At 36.8% G+C, this 17668-nt stretch overlaps 1 protein-coding gene across 4 annotated transcripts in view; it reads right to left on the bottom strand.

Moving 5' to 3' along the window:
- The window catches only part of RASAL2 (RAS protein activator like 2), a 396637-nt gene extending 379936 nt beyond the window's left edge, over positions 1-16701 (bottom strand). For all 4 annotated transcript variants that reach the window (XM_037022379.2, XM_037022384.2, XM_037022380.2 and 1 more), the window contains exon 1: positions 16366-16701. In XM_037022379.2, the coding sequence (XP_036878274.2) occupies positions 16366-16567 (202 nt within the window). In that variant the 5' untranslated portion in view covers positions 16568-16701. The remainder of the gene's footprint in view (positions 1-16365) is intronic.
- Between the last annotated feature and the right edge of the window lie 967 nt (positions 16702-17668).

Raw genomic sequence — 17668 nt, 5'->3', positions numbered from 1 at the left:
GTAAATCTAACAAAAGATGTGTAAGACCTGTACACTGAAAACTTTCTAGAAAGAAATTAAAGATGACTAAATACAGAGAAAGATGTGCTATGTTCTGGGACTGAAAGACTTAATATTGTTAAGATATTAATCTTTCCCAAATTGATTAATACATTCAACACAGCAACCCTGTTCAAAATCCCAGCAGGCTTTTTGTGTAAAATTGACAAGCTGAGTCTAAAATTGATATGGGCAAGTGACCTAGAATAGCCAAAATAAACAAGGAGAATTTTTATACCTGACTTCAAAACTTATTATAAATATAAATCAAAATAGTATGCTTGTGAGTCAAGATACACAAGAGAACAATGGAGTATGAGAGTGTCCAGATAAAGACCCACACAAATATTTGATTTCCAACAAAGGTGCAAAGGCATTTAAATGTAGAAAGAACAGTCTTTTAAACAAATGGTGCTGGAAAAATAAAGCATCCATATTTCTTTGAATGAATTTCAAATGCTTATTTTGCACAATACACAAAAATAAAATCAGAGTAGATCATAGACCTAAAATTATAAAACCTCTAGAGGAAAACGTATGAGAAAACCTTTGTGATCTTAGGTTAGAGAAGGATTTCTTAAATAAAATACCAATAGCACAATCAGCAAAAGGAAAAGAAAATAATAAATCAACTTCATCAAAATTAAGAATTTCTATTCTTTGAAGACACTGTTAAGAGTGTAATAAGGCAAGTCCACAGTGGGAAAAACAACTGCAAATCACATATGTGATTAATGACATGTCCAACATATACAAAGAATTCTTATAATTTGATATAGAAAACCCAATTTAAAAACAAAGTATTTAATTTGACATTTCACTAAAGAATATATATGAATCTCTGATAAACATATGAAAAGATGCTCAACATTGTTATTCATCAGAAAAATGCATGTTGGAAATCACTACACATCTCTTAGAATGGCTAAAATTAAAAGACTGACCATACCAAGTGTTGGTTAGGCAGTGAAATTTAAACTGTCACATCATGCAGGCGATAAGATGGAACAAGCACTTCAGAAAACAGTTTGGCTTTTTCTTAAAATGTTAAACATATGACCGAATCATTCCACTCTTAGGTATTTGCCAAAGAGAAATAAAAGCATGTCTACACAAAGACTAAGCAAATGTTCACAGAAGCTTTATTTGTCACAGCCAAAAAACTGGGAACAACCCAAATGTTGAACTGATAAATAATTATGGAATATCCATTCAATGGAATACTTCTCAGTGATACAAAAGAATTAACTATTAATACAAACAATGACATGGATAGATCTCAAAATGTGCCAAATAAAAGAAGCCAGACTAGAAATAAGTATATATTATGTGATTCTCTATATATAAAATTATTGAAAATGCAAACTAATCTATAATGACAAAAAGCAGATTAATGGTTGTCTGGTAATGGGTTGTGAGGCATAGGATGGGAAGATTACATAGAGGGATGCCAGGAAACTAGAGTGAACAGATGTTCATTTTCTTAATTGTGGTGATGGTTTCATGGTTATTTACACATTTCAAAACATATCAAATCACACTTAAATATGTAGTTTGTTACATGTCAAATATAACAGATTAACTTAAAGATGTATAAATTGATCAGAATAACTCACTTCCCATTACTAAACTGTCCACAGTTCAAAAGAATCACGGATTTTGAAGAACTGCAATCTATTAGCAGGAAAGAAGTTAAATTTCAGAACTGATTCACATAGTTTACTGTGTATGAATCATGTTTTACGTTTCTAAGTCCTTAAAATACAAACCTTAGGATATATTTAAATTATAAAGCACATGCACTGCAAGGATAGCAGGTTCAAAAGGAACTAAGATGAAAGCAAACCAGCCTGTCAAGATGCCAGTGTTCCTGGGCTCTTAGAAATGACCACGTGAATTCTATAATTGTTACATGGCCAAGCTCTGATCAATGTTTGGGTCTACCTGGTTTTATGATTTTCTTTTTAGAATTACTGATATTAAAGTAGAGAGCCACTTGAAATGTAAATCATGGAATAAATAAAGCTATGCCCCAGATGAATACAACTCATGGTTCTTTAAGATTATGTGGTCTCTTAAATTGCAGTATTCTCACTAGTTTGATCAAACATAAATAATAGGCCTAGAAAGGCATGCATTTATAGGGGAAAAACCCTATTTTCATATTTTGTATTATGGCTAAAAATACAAAAATTTTAGATAGCTAACAGACTTTGTTTAACCTTTTTTCAATATAGAAATATTCACACCACTCACCCACATACAGCTTTCTCATGTTCCCTACAGTTAATAAAACTTAAGATAATTCTATAAAGATGTCCAAAGCATATCCAGATCAAATATTACTATGGTATTACTACGGTGTTTTGTGAAACACATAGGTAAACCACAAGATCAAGTTTCAAATTAATAAACATCACACTGAATGCTTTTTATAATAAGTTTGAATTTTTTATCTTTGAGAAGCCAAATTATATAGTAATCAAAAGTATACAGTCAAGAGTGAACTGCATGGATTCAAGTCCCACATCAGCCACTTACTTGCTGTATGACCTTTGGGCAAGTTCCTTTACAGCTCTATGCCTCTGATTCCTCAAAAATAAGAATAATCAAGTACTTACATCATAGGATAGTTATGAAAGATTAAATAAATTAATAGGCATAAAGTACCTAAAACTGCACCTGGCTCAGAGTGAGCACCCAAGAAATTTCATTTTGCCATCATTGTTATAGTTATGCTCACCATTGTCACTGTTTTTAGAGTTAAGATTAATAAATAAAATAACTGACAATATCAATGACAATTTGAAAAATATGAATATCTTCTAAAAATATAAAAGGACTTGAATAGACATCTCTCCAAAGAAAATATAAAAATGGTCAATAAGCATATGAAAAGATGCTCATCACTAATCATTAGGGAAATGAAAATCAATACCACTTCATGTGTACTAAGATGGCCATGATAAAAAAGAATAGAAAATAACAAGCATGAGCAAGGATGAGGAGAAATTGGACCCCTTCTGCATTGCTGATAGGGTGTAAAAAGGTACCTTCTCAAAAGGTCAAACACAGAACTACCATTAAGACGCAACAATTCCATTCCTAGGTATATATCTGAAACAATTAAAAGCAAGGTCTCAAAGAGATATTTGCACACCAATGTTGATATCAGCAACAACCAAAAGGTGGGAACAACCCAGTGTCTACTGACAAATGTCTGGATAAACAAAATATGGTATATACAAACAATGGAACATTATTCAGCTATGTGAAGAATGAAATTTTGATATAAGCTATAAGGATATGTTGCCCTAAAGACATTATGCTTAGTTAAATAAGCCAGACACAGAAGGACAAATATTCTATGATTCTACTTGTATGAAATACCTACAATAGGTAAATTCATAGAGACAGAAACTAGAATAGCAGTTTCCAGGGGCTAGCAGGAGAGGAAAAGGGAGAGTTATTATTCAATGGGTACAGAGTTTTTGTTGGGGATAATAAAAAAGTTTTGGGTATAGACAGTAGTGAGGGTCCCACAACACTGTGAATATATCTAATGTCACTGAATTGCACACTCACAAATAGTTAAAATGAAGTTTGGTATATATACTTTACCACAATAAAAGAAAAATAATTAATGCAAAAGAGTGCATTGGTTACTCCATCTAGAATCTTCACTCAATATCCATTCTTACCTACATGGCTCTGAAAGAGGGAGACAAACTAGAAGTCATGCTGCAAAACTCTAAGAAAACAAAGCATAAAAGTGCTACTCTAAATAGCTTGTAATATATATTAAGATAAAATATATTAAACTGAAAACACTAACTATGAACATCAATAACAGAGACAGGGTAGTCTTTCCAAAAAAGTACTGGACTGGAACTCAGATTCCAATATTACTCAGATTCTAATCTTACTTCACCAATTTAAATCGCTAATTTTTTCATGCTTACTTGCCCAATAAATAGAGAAAAGACTTACCATCTTCTAAAAATTTGTTAAAAGAAAAAAAAAGGCTGAGTATTTTGAGATTGTTGGGAAAAAAGCAACTCTGTAAAAGCATCATTTTATATAATATACTCACAGGTAAATGGAAAATCTTTACTGGTTATATAGGGAAACATTAAACATCATTGCTAGTTAAACTATTGGAAAAGAATGATTATCGGCCAGTAGACATTACAAAGTAAAGCTTCTCTCAAGGTGATGCTCTGGGCATAACAGGGTGTACAGTACACCAAAAACACAATCTAAAGTCAAATAACTAAAAAAATCTCCTCTTCAATTGATTTAGAGTCAACTTGCAAAAGAATGGTTTAGGACTTTCTGACCTGAATAAAACAGCAAGAAATACAGTCATGCCAAATCCTCTGGAGTATCCTTGTATTTCAATCGGAATCACCACATACGATATTTTTCTTTCTCAACCACGTTAGCAAACTAGGGCCAAAAATAAGCATATAATCTTCATTTGTGTAGAAAAAAAAACTATGAAGTCTTTATGAAACCAGCAAATACTAAAGGTAGTCTTTTTAGATACTGGAACATATCTTCTGTTAGTTGGTAGACAATGTACTTGCTATCTTTTACAGGGTCTGTCTGTTAATACAGACTTACCATATAGACTTACCAATCACCAACCCCCTGGGCAAAGCTGACGCATTTCAAAACAGGAACATGCACTAGAAAGGTTTTGGGTTTCCTTACTTAGGCGCAGTCTTCAAATATACAAATAGAGAAGAAATTGTACATAGTCAAGTCTAAGTGAATCATGGGAACAAGACAGTTACATATTATATCCTGCCCAAATTTAATTTTTAAAAAATTTCCTACTTCCACAATATTAACTAGATACAGGATTCTTCATTATACTCTGAAATTGTGCTATATCATTGTTAAAACTCAAGCTCCTTTGTTCCTTTCTAAATTTGCTCCTTTCTGACTTAGCAAGACAAGCTTATGATTATATATTGCATGCTTAACAAAATAGTTAACTGATAAAAGAAAATTTGGGTACGATTCCCACTATATAGCACTCTGAATAGACAAAAGTATGGAGGCAGTAAAAGTATCAGTGGTTACCAGAGGCTAGTGGGTAATGAGTAGGGAGGGATGAACAGACAGTAGAGAGGATTTTTAGGGAAGTGAAAATACTCTGTGTGACACTACAATGGCAGATACATGTCATTATGCCTTTGTAAAACCCACAGAATGTGTAACATGAAGAGTGCACCCTAATGTAAACAATGAACTTTGGGTGTTAATGGACTAGGAACTAGTAATGTTAATATAGGTTCATCAATTGTAACAAATGTGCCACTCTGGTGGGAATGTTGATAATGTAGGAAGAAGCTGTGCATGTGTGGGGGCAAGGGAGGTTAATGTGAAATCTCTGTACCTTCTCTCAGTTTTGCTGTGAATCTAAACCTGCTCTAAAAAAACTAGTTCCTTTAAAAAAGATAAAATTTGGTTAACTGGTTAATGGTCTCTAGAAATTTGAAAAAATCCAATTCCTATTCCTGGCCTTATTTTCGGAAGAAAATAATTTTAAATTACTTTTGTCATTAATGTTAGTTCTTGTTGCCATTCCCATTCCTTGAATTTGGCTTTGTTTCACATTATAATAAACTAATTAATCCCTAATCCCATGCTAAAGAACTCAGTCATTAACACAGTACTATATAAAGTATACACTTCAGTCATTCATCCAGCTCAAACTAAATGAACCTATATTCAAATCATGTTCAAAAGAACATTCATGAATGTCAGTTCCTTCTAAACATTTTGAGAAACAAAGAGTAGAAGAAAAACAAATAGCTGAGGGAAAAGACACCAACTATGTCCTTCTTAGAGTATATCTGAAACATTTTGTTCCTGTTAGGCTATTTCAGTTGGACAGTCTAACGTAGTATAAGTGATCATGGATTTGACATTTCACAGACCAACTGCTTTGATTCTATACTCATGTCCTTCCCTCATTCACTTGGAAATATGCCATTAATCAAAAGGAATACCATTGGAAAAACAACTCCATTTTTGAAGGGCAATCTTATAAGCATTAGAACTCTTTAGGACATTTAATGTGTGCTAAGTAATGCTTAAAGTACTACATGAAATCTATGTAAAAATACTTTAGTAGGTTGAAAGGAGTAATACAGGAGTAGAAACTAAAATTATGAGCCATACTTTCATATACTTGTGGCAGGAATTGCTTTCCAGGAAAGTCACACCAATTTGGCACTAAGTCTCAGGACTTTAAAAACATATTCCTCTAGGAATTCAGCCTAAGGAAACAGTTCAACTCAAAGACTTGTGTACAAAGATGATCAGCAGGCTGTTATTAGGAAAAGTTTTAAAACTATTAATATCTAAAATAGGAAAATGGTTAAGTAAATTAGAGTCATTAACAAATTATATTTTCATAGTATAAAGCCTCAGTAATAAAGCAGTGTGATACTGGCACATGAATACAGGCAGACCAATATGATAAGAGTAAAAAATCTTCAAATAAGTCAAAACACAAATGGCAGTCTAGTAAATGATCAGTAAGGAGAAGATGGATTCTTCAACAAATGGTGTTAGGACAACTGAAAAGCCCTATTTCTAAAAATGAAATTGTATCCATCTCATACCTTATACCAGGATGAGTTCCAAACAGATCAAAGATTTAAATGTAAAAAATGAAAACAAAGATGTATTAAAGAAACCATGGGATAATTCTTTCATAACAAGGACAGGAAAAGCCATTCTAACTATGACATAAAACCAAAAAACCATAAAGGAAAAGATTGGTACATCAACTGCATAAAAAGTTTCCTCAAAGAGGAAAAAGAAACGAAAATACTGCCAACTTACTGCAGATAAAGGGCTCTTTATTTAATATACTAAGAGTTTCTACAAATCACTAAGAAAAAGACCTAACCCAATAAAAACAGACAAATGGCTCTATAAGATATCCAATTACACTTAATATAAGAGATATGAAAAGTTAAAATTAAACTAATATATTTTTTTCCTTTTAGATTGTCAAATTAAAAAATTCTTTATAAATCCTTATGTGTGAGGAGATAGGCACTTTCATGCACTGTTGGTGAAATATAAATAGGTACAATTTAAGAAGAGGAATTTGGGAATATCTTTCAAAGTTACATATATACATGTCTTTGATCTAGCAATTCTATGAATTTTTCTCAGATAACAGTACTCACACATAAGCAAAATGGAATATATTCAAGATCATTCACTTGTACCAGCAAAACTTGAGGACTGGTTAAATAAATTTTGATTCATCCAGGCATTTTACAAACATAAAAAGAATGGGGAACCACTTTACAAATTGAAAGGAAAATATATACAAGAAATGTTAATAAATATGTGTGTGTATGGGGGATGTAAGGGAGAAATAACAAAGGTACAGATCAATTCCTATTCTGGGTTGTCACCGGTGTAAAAAAGGAGGAAGAAAAGCACAAACACAGCAAAAACTATGATAATTGCTTTATATCCAAATTGATATTAACAACAACTAGCTCCAAACCCCCAGAACTCACTGGCCAACTTCCTGTGCAGACTTGCTCCAGTCATTTCATTAACCTTGCATAAACCATGACTTTGTATTTATTTAAATTAATTTCTTGGACCCCACTTCTGGCATTGTTTTTACATATTTATCTTTCTATTTATCTGCTTGTAGGTGCAGGGAATAGGTATAGAAAGGTGTACAGGAATTTCAGACATTTATTGATTGTGTGAAGGGGACAGTGATTGCCTGTCAGATGGCAAGTGACAGGTGGGGAGGAAGAGAGAGACCTCATGGAATATCCTTTTAAGCCTTTTGAATTTTGAAAGAAGGAAATTTTTTAAATAAATCGTATGTTTTGAAAAATGCTTAAAATTTTTTCAAATAAGAAAATACTCTGTTAAAAAAAAGGTAGGATATAAAATATATGCAGTCTGATACCAAATATGTACCAAAAGGTACATATGAACACAGAAATAACTAGAACAAAATACAATGAAATATTAAAAGAATAGTTATTTGAGAGGTGGAATTACAGGTGATTTTAATTTCCTTTGGATTTTCCCATAATTCATGTTCTTTAAGCATGGATTATATTCATAATTAGACAAAAGGTATTAATTTTTTAGTGTCATGAATCAGAGAGGTTAGAAAGTTAAAAAGGAATGTTGAGTTACTAGGTATTATCCAGAGTTCTAAGCGTCATAAATGAAACATACAAATTTCCTGAAAACGTTGCAGAATAAAAATTTGTGGATAAAGAATTTAGGGAAAAAAAAAAAGAATTTAGGAAAACAGAGATGAAATATATCTAATCTGTCCTTAGCCTGCCTCTTAAGGATCACTATGAGATTACGCTCATCCTCCCACTTTGGGATGTTTTGTCAATTTTTGTTTTCTGTTACCTAGGCAATAGTACTTCAGTATTTCCCTTGAAGACTGAAACTAACAGTCTGGTATTTCTCACTGTCCAGTTTTCCTGACCTTCAGCTTTGAAAAGCCATCTCCCAAGGGGAATGCAGTAACATCTACAAGCTAAAACAGAAGACTAGGGAATCTGTGGTTAAGAGTTCTAATCTTGCTGAACTGTGGAAGTTGTCCCCAATTTGGGGAATAAGCTAACCTTCCTGAATGAGGAAACTTAAAGGATTATTTTTAAAAATATTTAGGACTATCAACTTTAAAGTGTCTTTTTAAATTTTCACACTATTCTTTAGAATGTCATTTTCTTGCCTTATGCTAAATCTTTTCCTCTCTCCCAAACAGTATCTGCAAGTATTAACAATCACTTAAACTCAGGAGAGGAACAGGGATTATTTACAAAGCCCGCTGAAAATGACACATGTAAACAGAATTTGAGCAATGCTGAAGACAATTTCTGAAGGATTAGAATGTAATAAAGATATAAACTGGACTCTAATGAGCAAAGGAGGTGCAGACAACTAATTAACGCAACTAACACTTGGTAAGGGAAGGTAAAACTCAGCCTCCCAACATCTGAACCCTGCTGTAGAGATAAGGAAGATGATAACTTCAGTATCACCATCTGGCATATGAAGTTTTGTCATACCTTCAAGGGTTTAATTTATATTTCTTTTGTTCATAGTACACCCACAAACACTACTGTGCTGGGCCTCAGCACAGCTGTTTTCCCTACTATTTGCCTATCGGGTACATTAAATTTGTAGAGTTCTCTACCTATTGGTCTTGAGATGCACTTGATAGCCTTTGGAAAGAAAGGTGTTTTTACAAACATCAGAGAGCAGTTACCCTCTGCCAAAGCAGGGTGAAGCAATTTCAGTAGGGCCCGAGCACACTGCAAACTCCTCCTTCTGGTTAACAAGACCCAACACCTCTCTAGTTACTTAAAAGTTATTTCAATAAGGAGGGACAAGGGAGCAGACAGCTGGATTTTTTCTAGATTAACTCATTCATTAATTGAATGCTTTTTTGTGGTTAAACTACTTAAAAGGTGATCAAATCACTGTATGCCACTGAAGAGAGCAATTGAAAAGAACAATTACATAAACCCTGTGCTTCAACTGACCTCATCCTTCGTTCTAATGAAACAAAGCATTAGAAACCACTGCCTTCCCACCATTAGCTTTGTAATCTCAGTAAAGCCTACTTTCCTTGGCATGAGAATTCTTTTTTTTTTTTTTTTTTGGCTAAACAGAGTAATTTATTTCATTCAACATAATAGGACACACAACTGTGTGCAATTTTTTAAAGTGTATGCACTGATTTTATTATCTGAAAAAGATAAAGGCAATCCTTACAAATATTCTCAATGAATTTCATATTTATTCTAGAACATTATTATTTATGTCAGAAAATTTGTACATATCCTCAATTCCATACCTGCAATTCCTAAATCCAAAAAGCTCTGAAAACCTTTTTTTCATAACTTCTCTAGCAGTTAAAATTTGACCTGCACTGACATAGCACTATTTATAGCCTTATGCCATACTTAATGTGAATACGTATATAATTTCAGACATATTAACATGACTGATTCCTGGATGTTGCTCCAGATCCCACTAGGGCATTTATGTCACTGTATACACACCATATTTTCTAAAATTAAAAAATGTTGAATTCTGAAACTCTCTAGTCCAAATGGTTTTAGAAAAGTGATTATGGATTCATAGTTTTATTCTTCAAAAATAGTTTCATTCTAAAGAGACAACTCTTTTTACAGTTAACTGACAACTAGTAAATACAGAAGCAAAGCTGGAGTTAGAAATTATCAATGAATACTAAACTAGAAGGTGAACTTTGGCACATAAGTTGTAAAAGTTCTCAAAATATCTTCCCCCATATTATGCTCAGTGAAATAAGCCAGGCAGAGAAAGACAAACACCAACTGATTTCACTCATATGTGGAGTATGAGAACAAGGAAAACACTGAAGGAATAAAACAACAGCAGAAACAGAACCCAAGAATGGACTAATAGTTTACCAAAGGGAAAGGGACTGGGGAGGATGGGGGGAAAGGGGGGAAGATAGGGGGGGGGGAGAAAGGGGGCATTACGAGTAGCATGTATAATGCGGGGAGGGCGGCCGGGGAGGGCTGTGCAACACAGAGAAGATAAGTAGTGATTCTACAGCATCTTACTACGCTGATGGACAGTGACTATAATGGGTTTGTGGGGGGTACATGGTGATGGGAGGAGTCTAGTAAACATAACGTTCCTCACGTAATTGTAGATTAATTATACCAAAATAAAAAATATATATATCTTATTTTTTTTCTACCTACCTCAAATAATAGCTTTATAATGGACAAACCTGTTGAATACCATTATAACCATATAATCAAAGTTATTATCTCAGTATTGGGAAAACTGACATGTTTTGTGTGATGCACTGAAGACATAGCATCACTCCTGGGGTGACGTTCCTCCCCAAAATGTGTAACGTTGAAAACTTGAATCTAGCTATAGAGGAACATCAGACAAACCACAATGAAGGACATTCTACAAAATAATGGACCCAAATTTTTCAAAACTGTGAAGATAACAACAAAAGTCTTCCAAATTAAATGAGATGTTAACAACTAAATGCCCTGTGTGACTCTGGACTGGGAAAAAAAGTTATAAATGACATCACTGAAACACTTGAGAAAATGTGAATGTGGGCTGGGGATTAAATAATAGTATTATACTAATTTCAATATCCTGATGCTGATAATTGTACTTTATGTACTATTATGTTAGGAATGTCCTTGTTCTTAGGAAATACACACTAATTAGGGGCAAAGGGTCTGATGTTTCCAATTTACCCCCAAATAATTCAGAAAACAGATTTAAAATCCATATTATATTTGCACAAAAATTATAAAGCAAATGGAGCAAATATAACCAACCAATGAAATGGATGGACCTGAGGGAAAAAAAATAGTTTCATCCCTTGAAAATGAAATAGCAATAAACCAACACGACTGAGGGTAGAAAAATGCTAGGATCTTATAAAGGAAATTGTCCATCACTTGTAAACATTAATAGAACACAATTAAATGAGATACATAGATTTTCTCTCAAAAGAAAAAAGAAGTAGGGCTATTGAAATCAGTATGATCTAAAATAAACAGTAGCTACCTAGGCATTCTTGGAAGCTCTCTCTTGTTTCAGTGAAGAACTTATTTAAGTGAAGAAATGTGTATAAAATCAAGGGAAATTAATGTGTTAACATTCAAAGTCAATGACACGTATGGATCAAGTTTAAGATCCAAAGAACTTTTAAAATATTAATACTCATTTGTAAAAGTTCAATTAACAGTATTTGAGGAAATTAAAGCACTTAAGTAACATGAACATTTTTGGTGTGTTTTGGGTACACATTCATTGATTTCCTTTTGGCAATCAATTAGCTGGAGCACACAGAACTTTAAGTCTTGGCTGAGCAATTTCATTCCTCTACACATTAATACAAAACAGGAGTCATGGAGTGCATATTTAAGACATGTAAGAATGAGTGATTTGCTAAGAATATTGAAAGTTAATTATGCTAAGAACATTCTGTAAAGCCAGTGAGTTAGTCACATCTAATTCATACTAGACCAAAATGAAACAATTTCCTGGGCTTGTTAACAGTTGCAACATTTTAAGTAAATATAGAGACATAGTCTCTAAAATTGCAATAAAATATATCTCATCCTTTGTAAGGCATAAGCAGTATCATTTACCACAATGGGGGTAAAGTAAGACTTCTGCCCCCATCAACTCATATCCAGTTCATGAGAAATTCTTACCAAACTTCCACTGTCACATATCTATAATTATATGATACTTCATGCGGTATGATTAATTCCCTTTTTTCTTCTGCTTGCTGAAATACTACCAGCCTTTAGAAGTTTCCCAGCAGGTCCCCATCAGTCACCAATAAACAATGAGCTGCATACTAGCTTAATGGTAAGCAATAGCGTTGGTGCTATTTATTTCATTACCTGAATATTTCACATAAGTCCTGCCAATACTATTAAAATTAAAAACTATATGATTTCTTGGTGATCACTTTATTGTTATAACTATACTTCCTCGTTAGCTCTTCAGTAACACATCTGTGCATGTACTTGCATAACTGTTGTATGGAGGGGTGCAGAGCTCCAATGCAGGCAGTACTGGAGACTGGTATCTTAAAGTTCTCTCAAATAGTGTCCTATACTCACCATCCAGTCATGGTAAAGTAGTTAATTTTAATGTTCTCATTGTTTACCAGAAAGCAGAGACAGCAAGGCTGGCTTTGCTGCTCCCGTTTCCTTTTGCTAGGCTTTTTCAGCCAATTGACTTTGCTTTGAGGCTATAAATATCTGAAAAATGTTCTGCATTTGATGCTCTTGGATTCTGCATCCATATTTAGCTGTTTGTGGCATGCCTTCATTTAAGCCATTCCACAACCCATACAAACAGTCAGGTTGAGATCTGGAAGGTCAGAGGATGGATGGATCAACATTCAACAAACACCAACTTACTATGAGCAAGGTACCAATCTGCTAGACATGATGACAATGAACGAGGCAGCAAGATAGGAATACAAAGATAAACAAGACAGACTCTCCTATGTCAAAAATGTTATAGTCTTGACAGGACATGGGCACAACTTATTATAAGACTAGAATAAAACAAATGAAACATTTTACAACTAAAAGAAAGTGAAGGCTAGGACAGCATAAACATTTTCTCTTAGCTGTGTCTTAAAAATGTGCGTTTGATTGTGTTCTAAATATAGATCCTCCTGTTATAAAGCTCTGAATATATCCCAAAAAACTTTTCCAATCATAGTAATACAGAAAACTCTGGATATATGTATTATCAACCAAAGAACCAGACCTGTCAATAGCAAACTCAAAAGAGTACCTAGTCTTCAAGTTTTGTGACGCAAAGTAATAAAACATTTTTTCTAAAAGTTTCTGTTAAGATATTCTTGGGCGTAAGGAAGGATGTTTTGTTGTTTGTTTGCATACTGACTTCAAACCTAAGTATACTGCAGAGGACATGAACCATAGCCAGAAGCCAGCAGCACTTAATACAGCTCCTTGTTTTGCACCCTACCTTATAATCCACATGGCTATTTTGGGTTAGGTCTCAAAACTGAATAAGCTAGACCTGAGCAAGATCCCCTTCCCCACCTTCCCATCCTGTAAAATCATTTCAAACAAACATATATCTGCCCTCAACATTCCTCTTTCAAAACTCAGTTCATTGACCTTTTAATAAAAGTGCTCCCCAGAATTCCCCAACAGGCAACTTGCTTGATGCCTGGCCCCAAGAGGCAGGCTGAAATTGGTAGTCCAGTTGTAGGTAAAATAATAGACAGGCTACACAATCAGCCAGCTCTCCAGCTAAAAGGGACATGGATACCAATTACTCCAGATTCCACATTTTATATAGAAACCTAGGCCCACCAGAGTTAAAATTACTTGCCCAAAGTTAGAAAACCAATTTGTGGCCAAGCCAGAATGAAAACCCAGGTTCACAAACCCCAGCTGTACTCTAGATACTCAGTTTCTGAATTTCTTTTAAAAATATTAAACTACACTCATCAAAGTCTTCAAATTGTATAGAAGAACCTAGATATTCCAAAACAATCAGGATTTTGAACACACAAAACAAAGAAGTAAACAGGAAAACCAAAATGAACTAGGGTTTTCCAAACTGATTTTCTACATTCTATTATTTTTACTTCAAAGCTTTTCAAAGAGTTATACAATAGGCAACTTAAATCTAGCTAAGGGCATAGAAAAGCCAAGAGGCATTCAGATTCAGATAGTTTTGAAATATTTACATCAAGCTACAACCAACAAAGCCCAGTATCCAGGATGAGCTGCCCTAGAGGAAGGAAAGTAGCAGTACTAACAGTAAATACAAACAACTTCTGGTTAACTGATAGGGAAGACAAAAAAGTTACAAGGCAGTGGAAAAGTTTTCAACTTGGCACTAAAATGCACAGTATGTATGTGTGTGTGAGAGAATATATGTATTTATCTACACATATATATTAAAGAATATATACATATATACACACACACACATATCTCAAGCCTAGCCCAAGGAATGGACTACCCAAAAAAAAAAAAAAAGCACATTTTTATGGGTTACATGCAAAGAATGACAGTTAATGCTAGGTCTAGAAAACCCAGACAGACTAGTTTTGGATACTACAATATTGAATTACAATATGTACATATTCTTGCAGTAACATGACCCTCTCTCTAACTTCATATAAAAAACAATATGCCAAAGAAACATGTATAAGGATAAGAAGGAGGTAGACTGGGGAATGTAACCACCAATAAATTTTAATTCAAGCCCATTTTCTGATTCTCATGAACCTTTCTTATAAACTACCAGCTCAGTGGGATTAGCAGGTAAATGAAAAATCAGGCACTAAAGTTTTTAAACTGCTGAGAATGAACTAGGTGACCTTGCATCATCTCCCTCTCCTTTGCTTTAATTCTTTCAGTTAATTAGAATAATATCTGGAAACATTTATAAAAATCAAGCAAAATACAAAATGGTACACACATAAATCTTTTAAGTATTGGATAAGAATTGCTAGATTTATTTTAGAACTGAAAGGCCATTAAAAGATTCTTTAATTTAATCCATTCATTTCATAGATGAGGAATCAGAGGTCAAAAAAAATGACCTTATCTGCTCCAAATCACATAGTTACTTAGTGGCAGAATGGAGACAAAAATTCAAACCTCTGGACGCCTAGTTCAGTGATCTTTCTGATAGTGATGGACTTGAAGTGTTGAAATCAACTAAACTATCCAGAAAGATAATTTGTAAGTCTTGGTCACTCTTGAATAGTAAACACACACACTGTTCAGACGGATGGAGAAAATTAGGAATAGTAATGTACTTGATTACTACAGGCTTAGATGCACATGACCGCAGGATAGCTTAACATTGTGTTTGATGGCAGGTGCTTCAAATTTGCCCTCTGATGCTCAGCTACATTACTAATGTCTTTTGTGTTCATGTGAGCTAAGTGATAAACATCTTAACATTTCAATATTTTGGAAAGCTACATCCCAATCCTGAATGCCAGGATATAAATCCTTGGGCTATAAGCTTTCAGAATCAGCCTGCTTCTAATGCTGCCCAAGGCTCCTCCTAACAGAATCTCATCATTCAGTTTTAATTAAAGAGGTGGTTACCAGGAATGCAGAAAGGGAAAGTTTCAGTGTGTTCATCACTTTTAACTTGCTGAGTAGCAAGCCAGTCACTTTACAAAGAGAACCAGAAACAATAGTGCAATCTGAAACAATCCACACCCCTTGGACTAAGTGGCTGCCTTTGGAAAGTGAAGTTCAGAAAGAGGTTATAGATTAGTCTGTTCCCACTAAATAAATATTTCGGGTTTTTAATTCAATTTCATTTTATCTTATCCTCTGCTAAGCTTTTTCAATATATCTTGGTTTCCAGCCTTGCCTCACTCAAGAGAGAGAAACGAAACCCCACTCACTTAGTTTCATGGGGTGTTCCATCCCACCTTCTGCAAGACCGGCTGACAGTTCCCTCGAAGTAATCACCTGGTACTTAGACTGCATATCCCAGCTCCACCTTAAACTTACTGCAGGTGCCTGAAAAGGTCCGAAGACCACATCTCTCTACCCAAGCACCAGTCTGGAGAAACTTGTCAGAAATGTACCACATAACAAAAAGGTATGTGGGAAACTGACCCAGGATGGATGGAGGCTGAGAATGGGACCGAGCCTGGGGAATGAATTTCAGCCCGTGTAAAGATAAGAATAATACACCAGCCTCTTCAACGGTCAGGGTCCTTACCGTACACCCGGACCCAGCTCTGTTGCTGGCACACGGACTCCAGAAGGATCCGATCCAACATGCCACCAGCCACGGCCCCACTGACTGGGACAACCGCTTCCAGCTCCTCCGGGGGTAGCGGCGAGTCGGACTCCAGTGCCGGGAACATCTCCGACCAGGACAGCGCCTCCGCGGCTCCTCCAGACGACGGGGAGAGCTCCATGGTGCCCGGAGGGACAAGGCGGCGGCGACAGGGCGTGCGCGCGGGTCCGCGCCCCGCCTGAGGGAAAGGGAGGGGAGCGCGGCAGCGGGGGCCCGGACCCGGACGGCAGCCCGCGCGGACTCGGCTCACCGCCTTCCTCGCTTCCCACTGCCCGCGGCTCGGGCGCTGCAGCCCACCTGCAGCCGGCGGGCGGGACCCGGGCCGGGAGGCGGATCCAGCGTGGCCCGGCCGGGGGAGGGTCCGGGCTCAGGTGCGGGTCCCTCCCGGGAGGGGACGTGTAAGCACCGGGGTGGCTGCTGCGGGGGCCGGCTAGCCCGCCTGCCCCCTCGGAGCCTTCTGCCTCAGCCCCCCGCCCGAGTGGCTCGCGGCCAGAAGGGCTCGAGCTGGGGAGGCGCGGGGCCGGGCAGGGCTGGGCTGGGGGCGTCGCCGCCAGGGGCCGCCCCCTCTGACCGGCTCCCGCCGCCGCCTCCGGCGCCTCGGGAGCCCCGCGAGTCCGCTCCCTCAGCTGGGTGGGGGACCCGGTGGCCCCGGGTTCTCGCCGGCCTGTCCTCCGTCCTCTCCCCAGGGATGGGCCGGCCCGCCCCCTAACTCTCAGGCCACGGCTCGCGCCGCGGCTCCGACGCCGGCTCCGGCTCCGCGGTGGATCCCACCAGCCCGGCAACCGCGGCGGTGGCGGCGGCAGGCGGCATCCCAGGGTGATAGGCCAGAGCAATCGAGGGCCGAGAGCCCGGCCGCGTGTGCAGTGGAGTAACGAAGCGGAGAAGGAACTGCCACCGAAGGCAGGACAAGTCGGACGCCGAATTATTCATCCGGCCAGTCCCGCCCACTTTCCAAAGACCCTCTCCCCGACAGCCCAGCAGTGCGTGGTCCCAATCCCCCCAGCTGCCCAAGTGGAGAGACTGCGTGCGGGGGCCGGGAGGTAAAAGGATGCGGGAAATTTAAAAAGAAAGGAAAAGAGCTTCCCTTTCCCTTCTTCCCATCCTTTTCCTTTTATGTATTTGTATATTCATTTACTTGGACCAACATTTCTTTCTTATTGGACAAAGAGATTGGAGAGGCTGCTTTATTTTACAGTCGCCCTAAGGGAAATGCCTCCTTCCT

The sequence above is a fragment of the Manis javanica genome, chromosome 11, assembly GCF_040802235.1.
Source record: "Manis javanica isolate MJ-LG chromosome 11, MJ_LKY, whole genome shotgun sequence".
Classification (NCBI taxonomy): Eukaryota; Metazoa; Chordata; class Mammalia; order Pholidota; family Manidae; genus Manis; species Manis javanica.
Note: the sequence above shows the minus strand (reverse complement) of the source record. Positions and strands in the feature narration are given on the sequence as shown.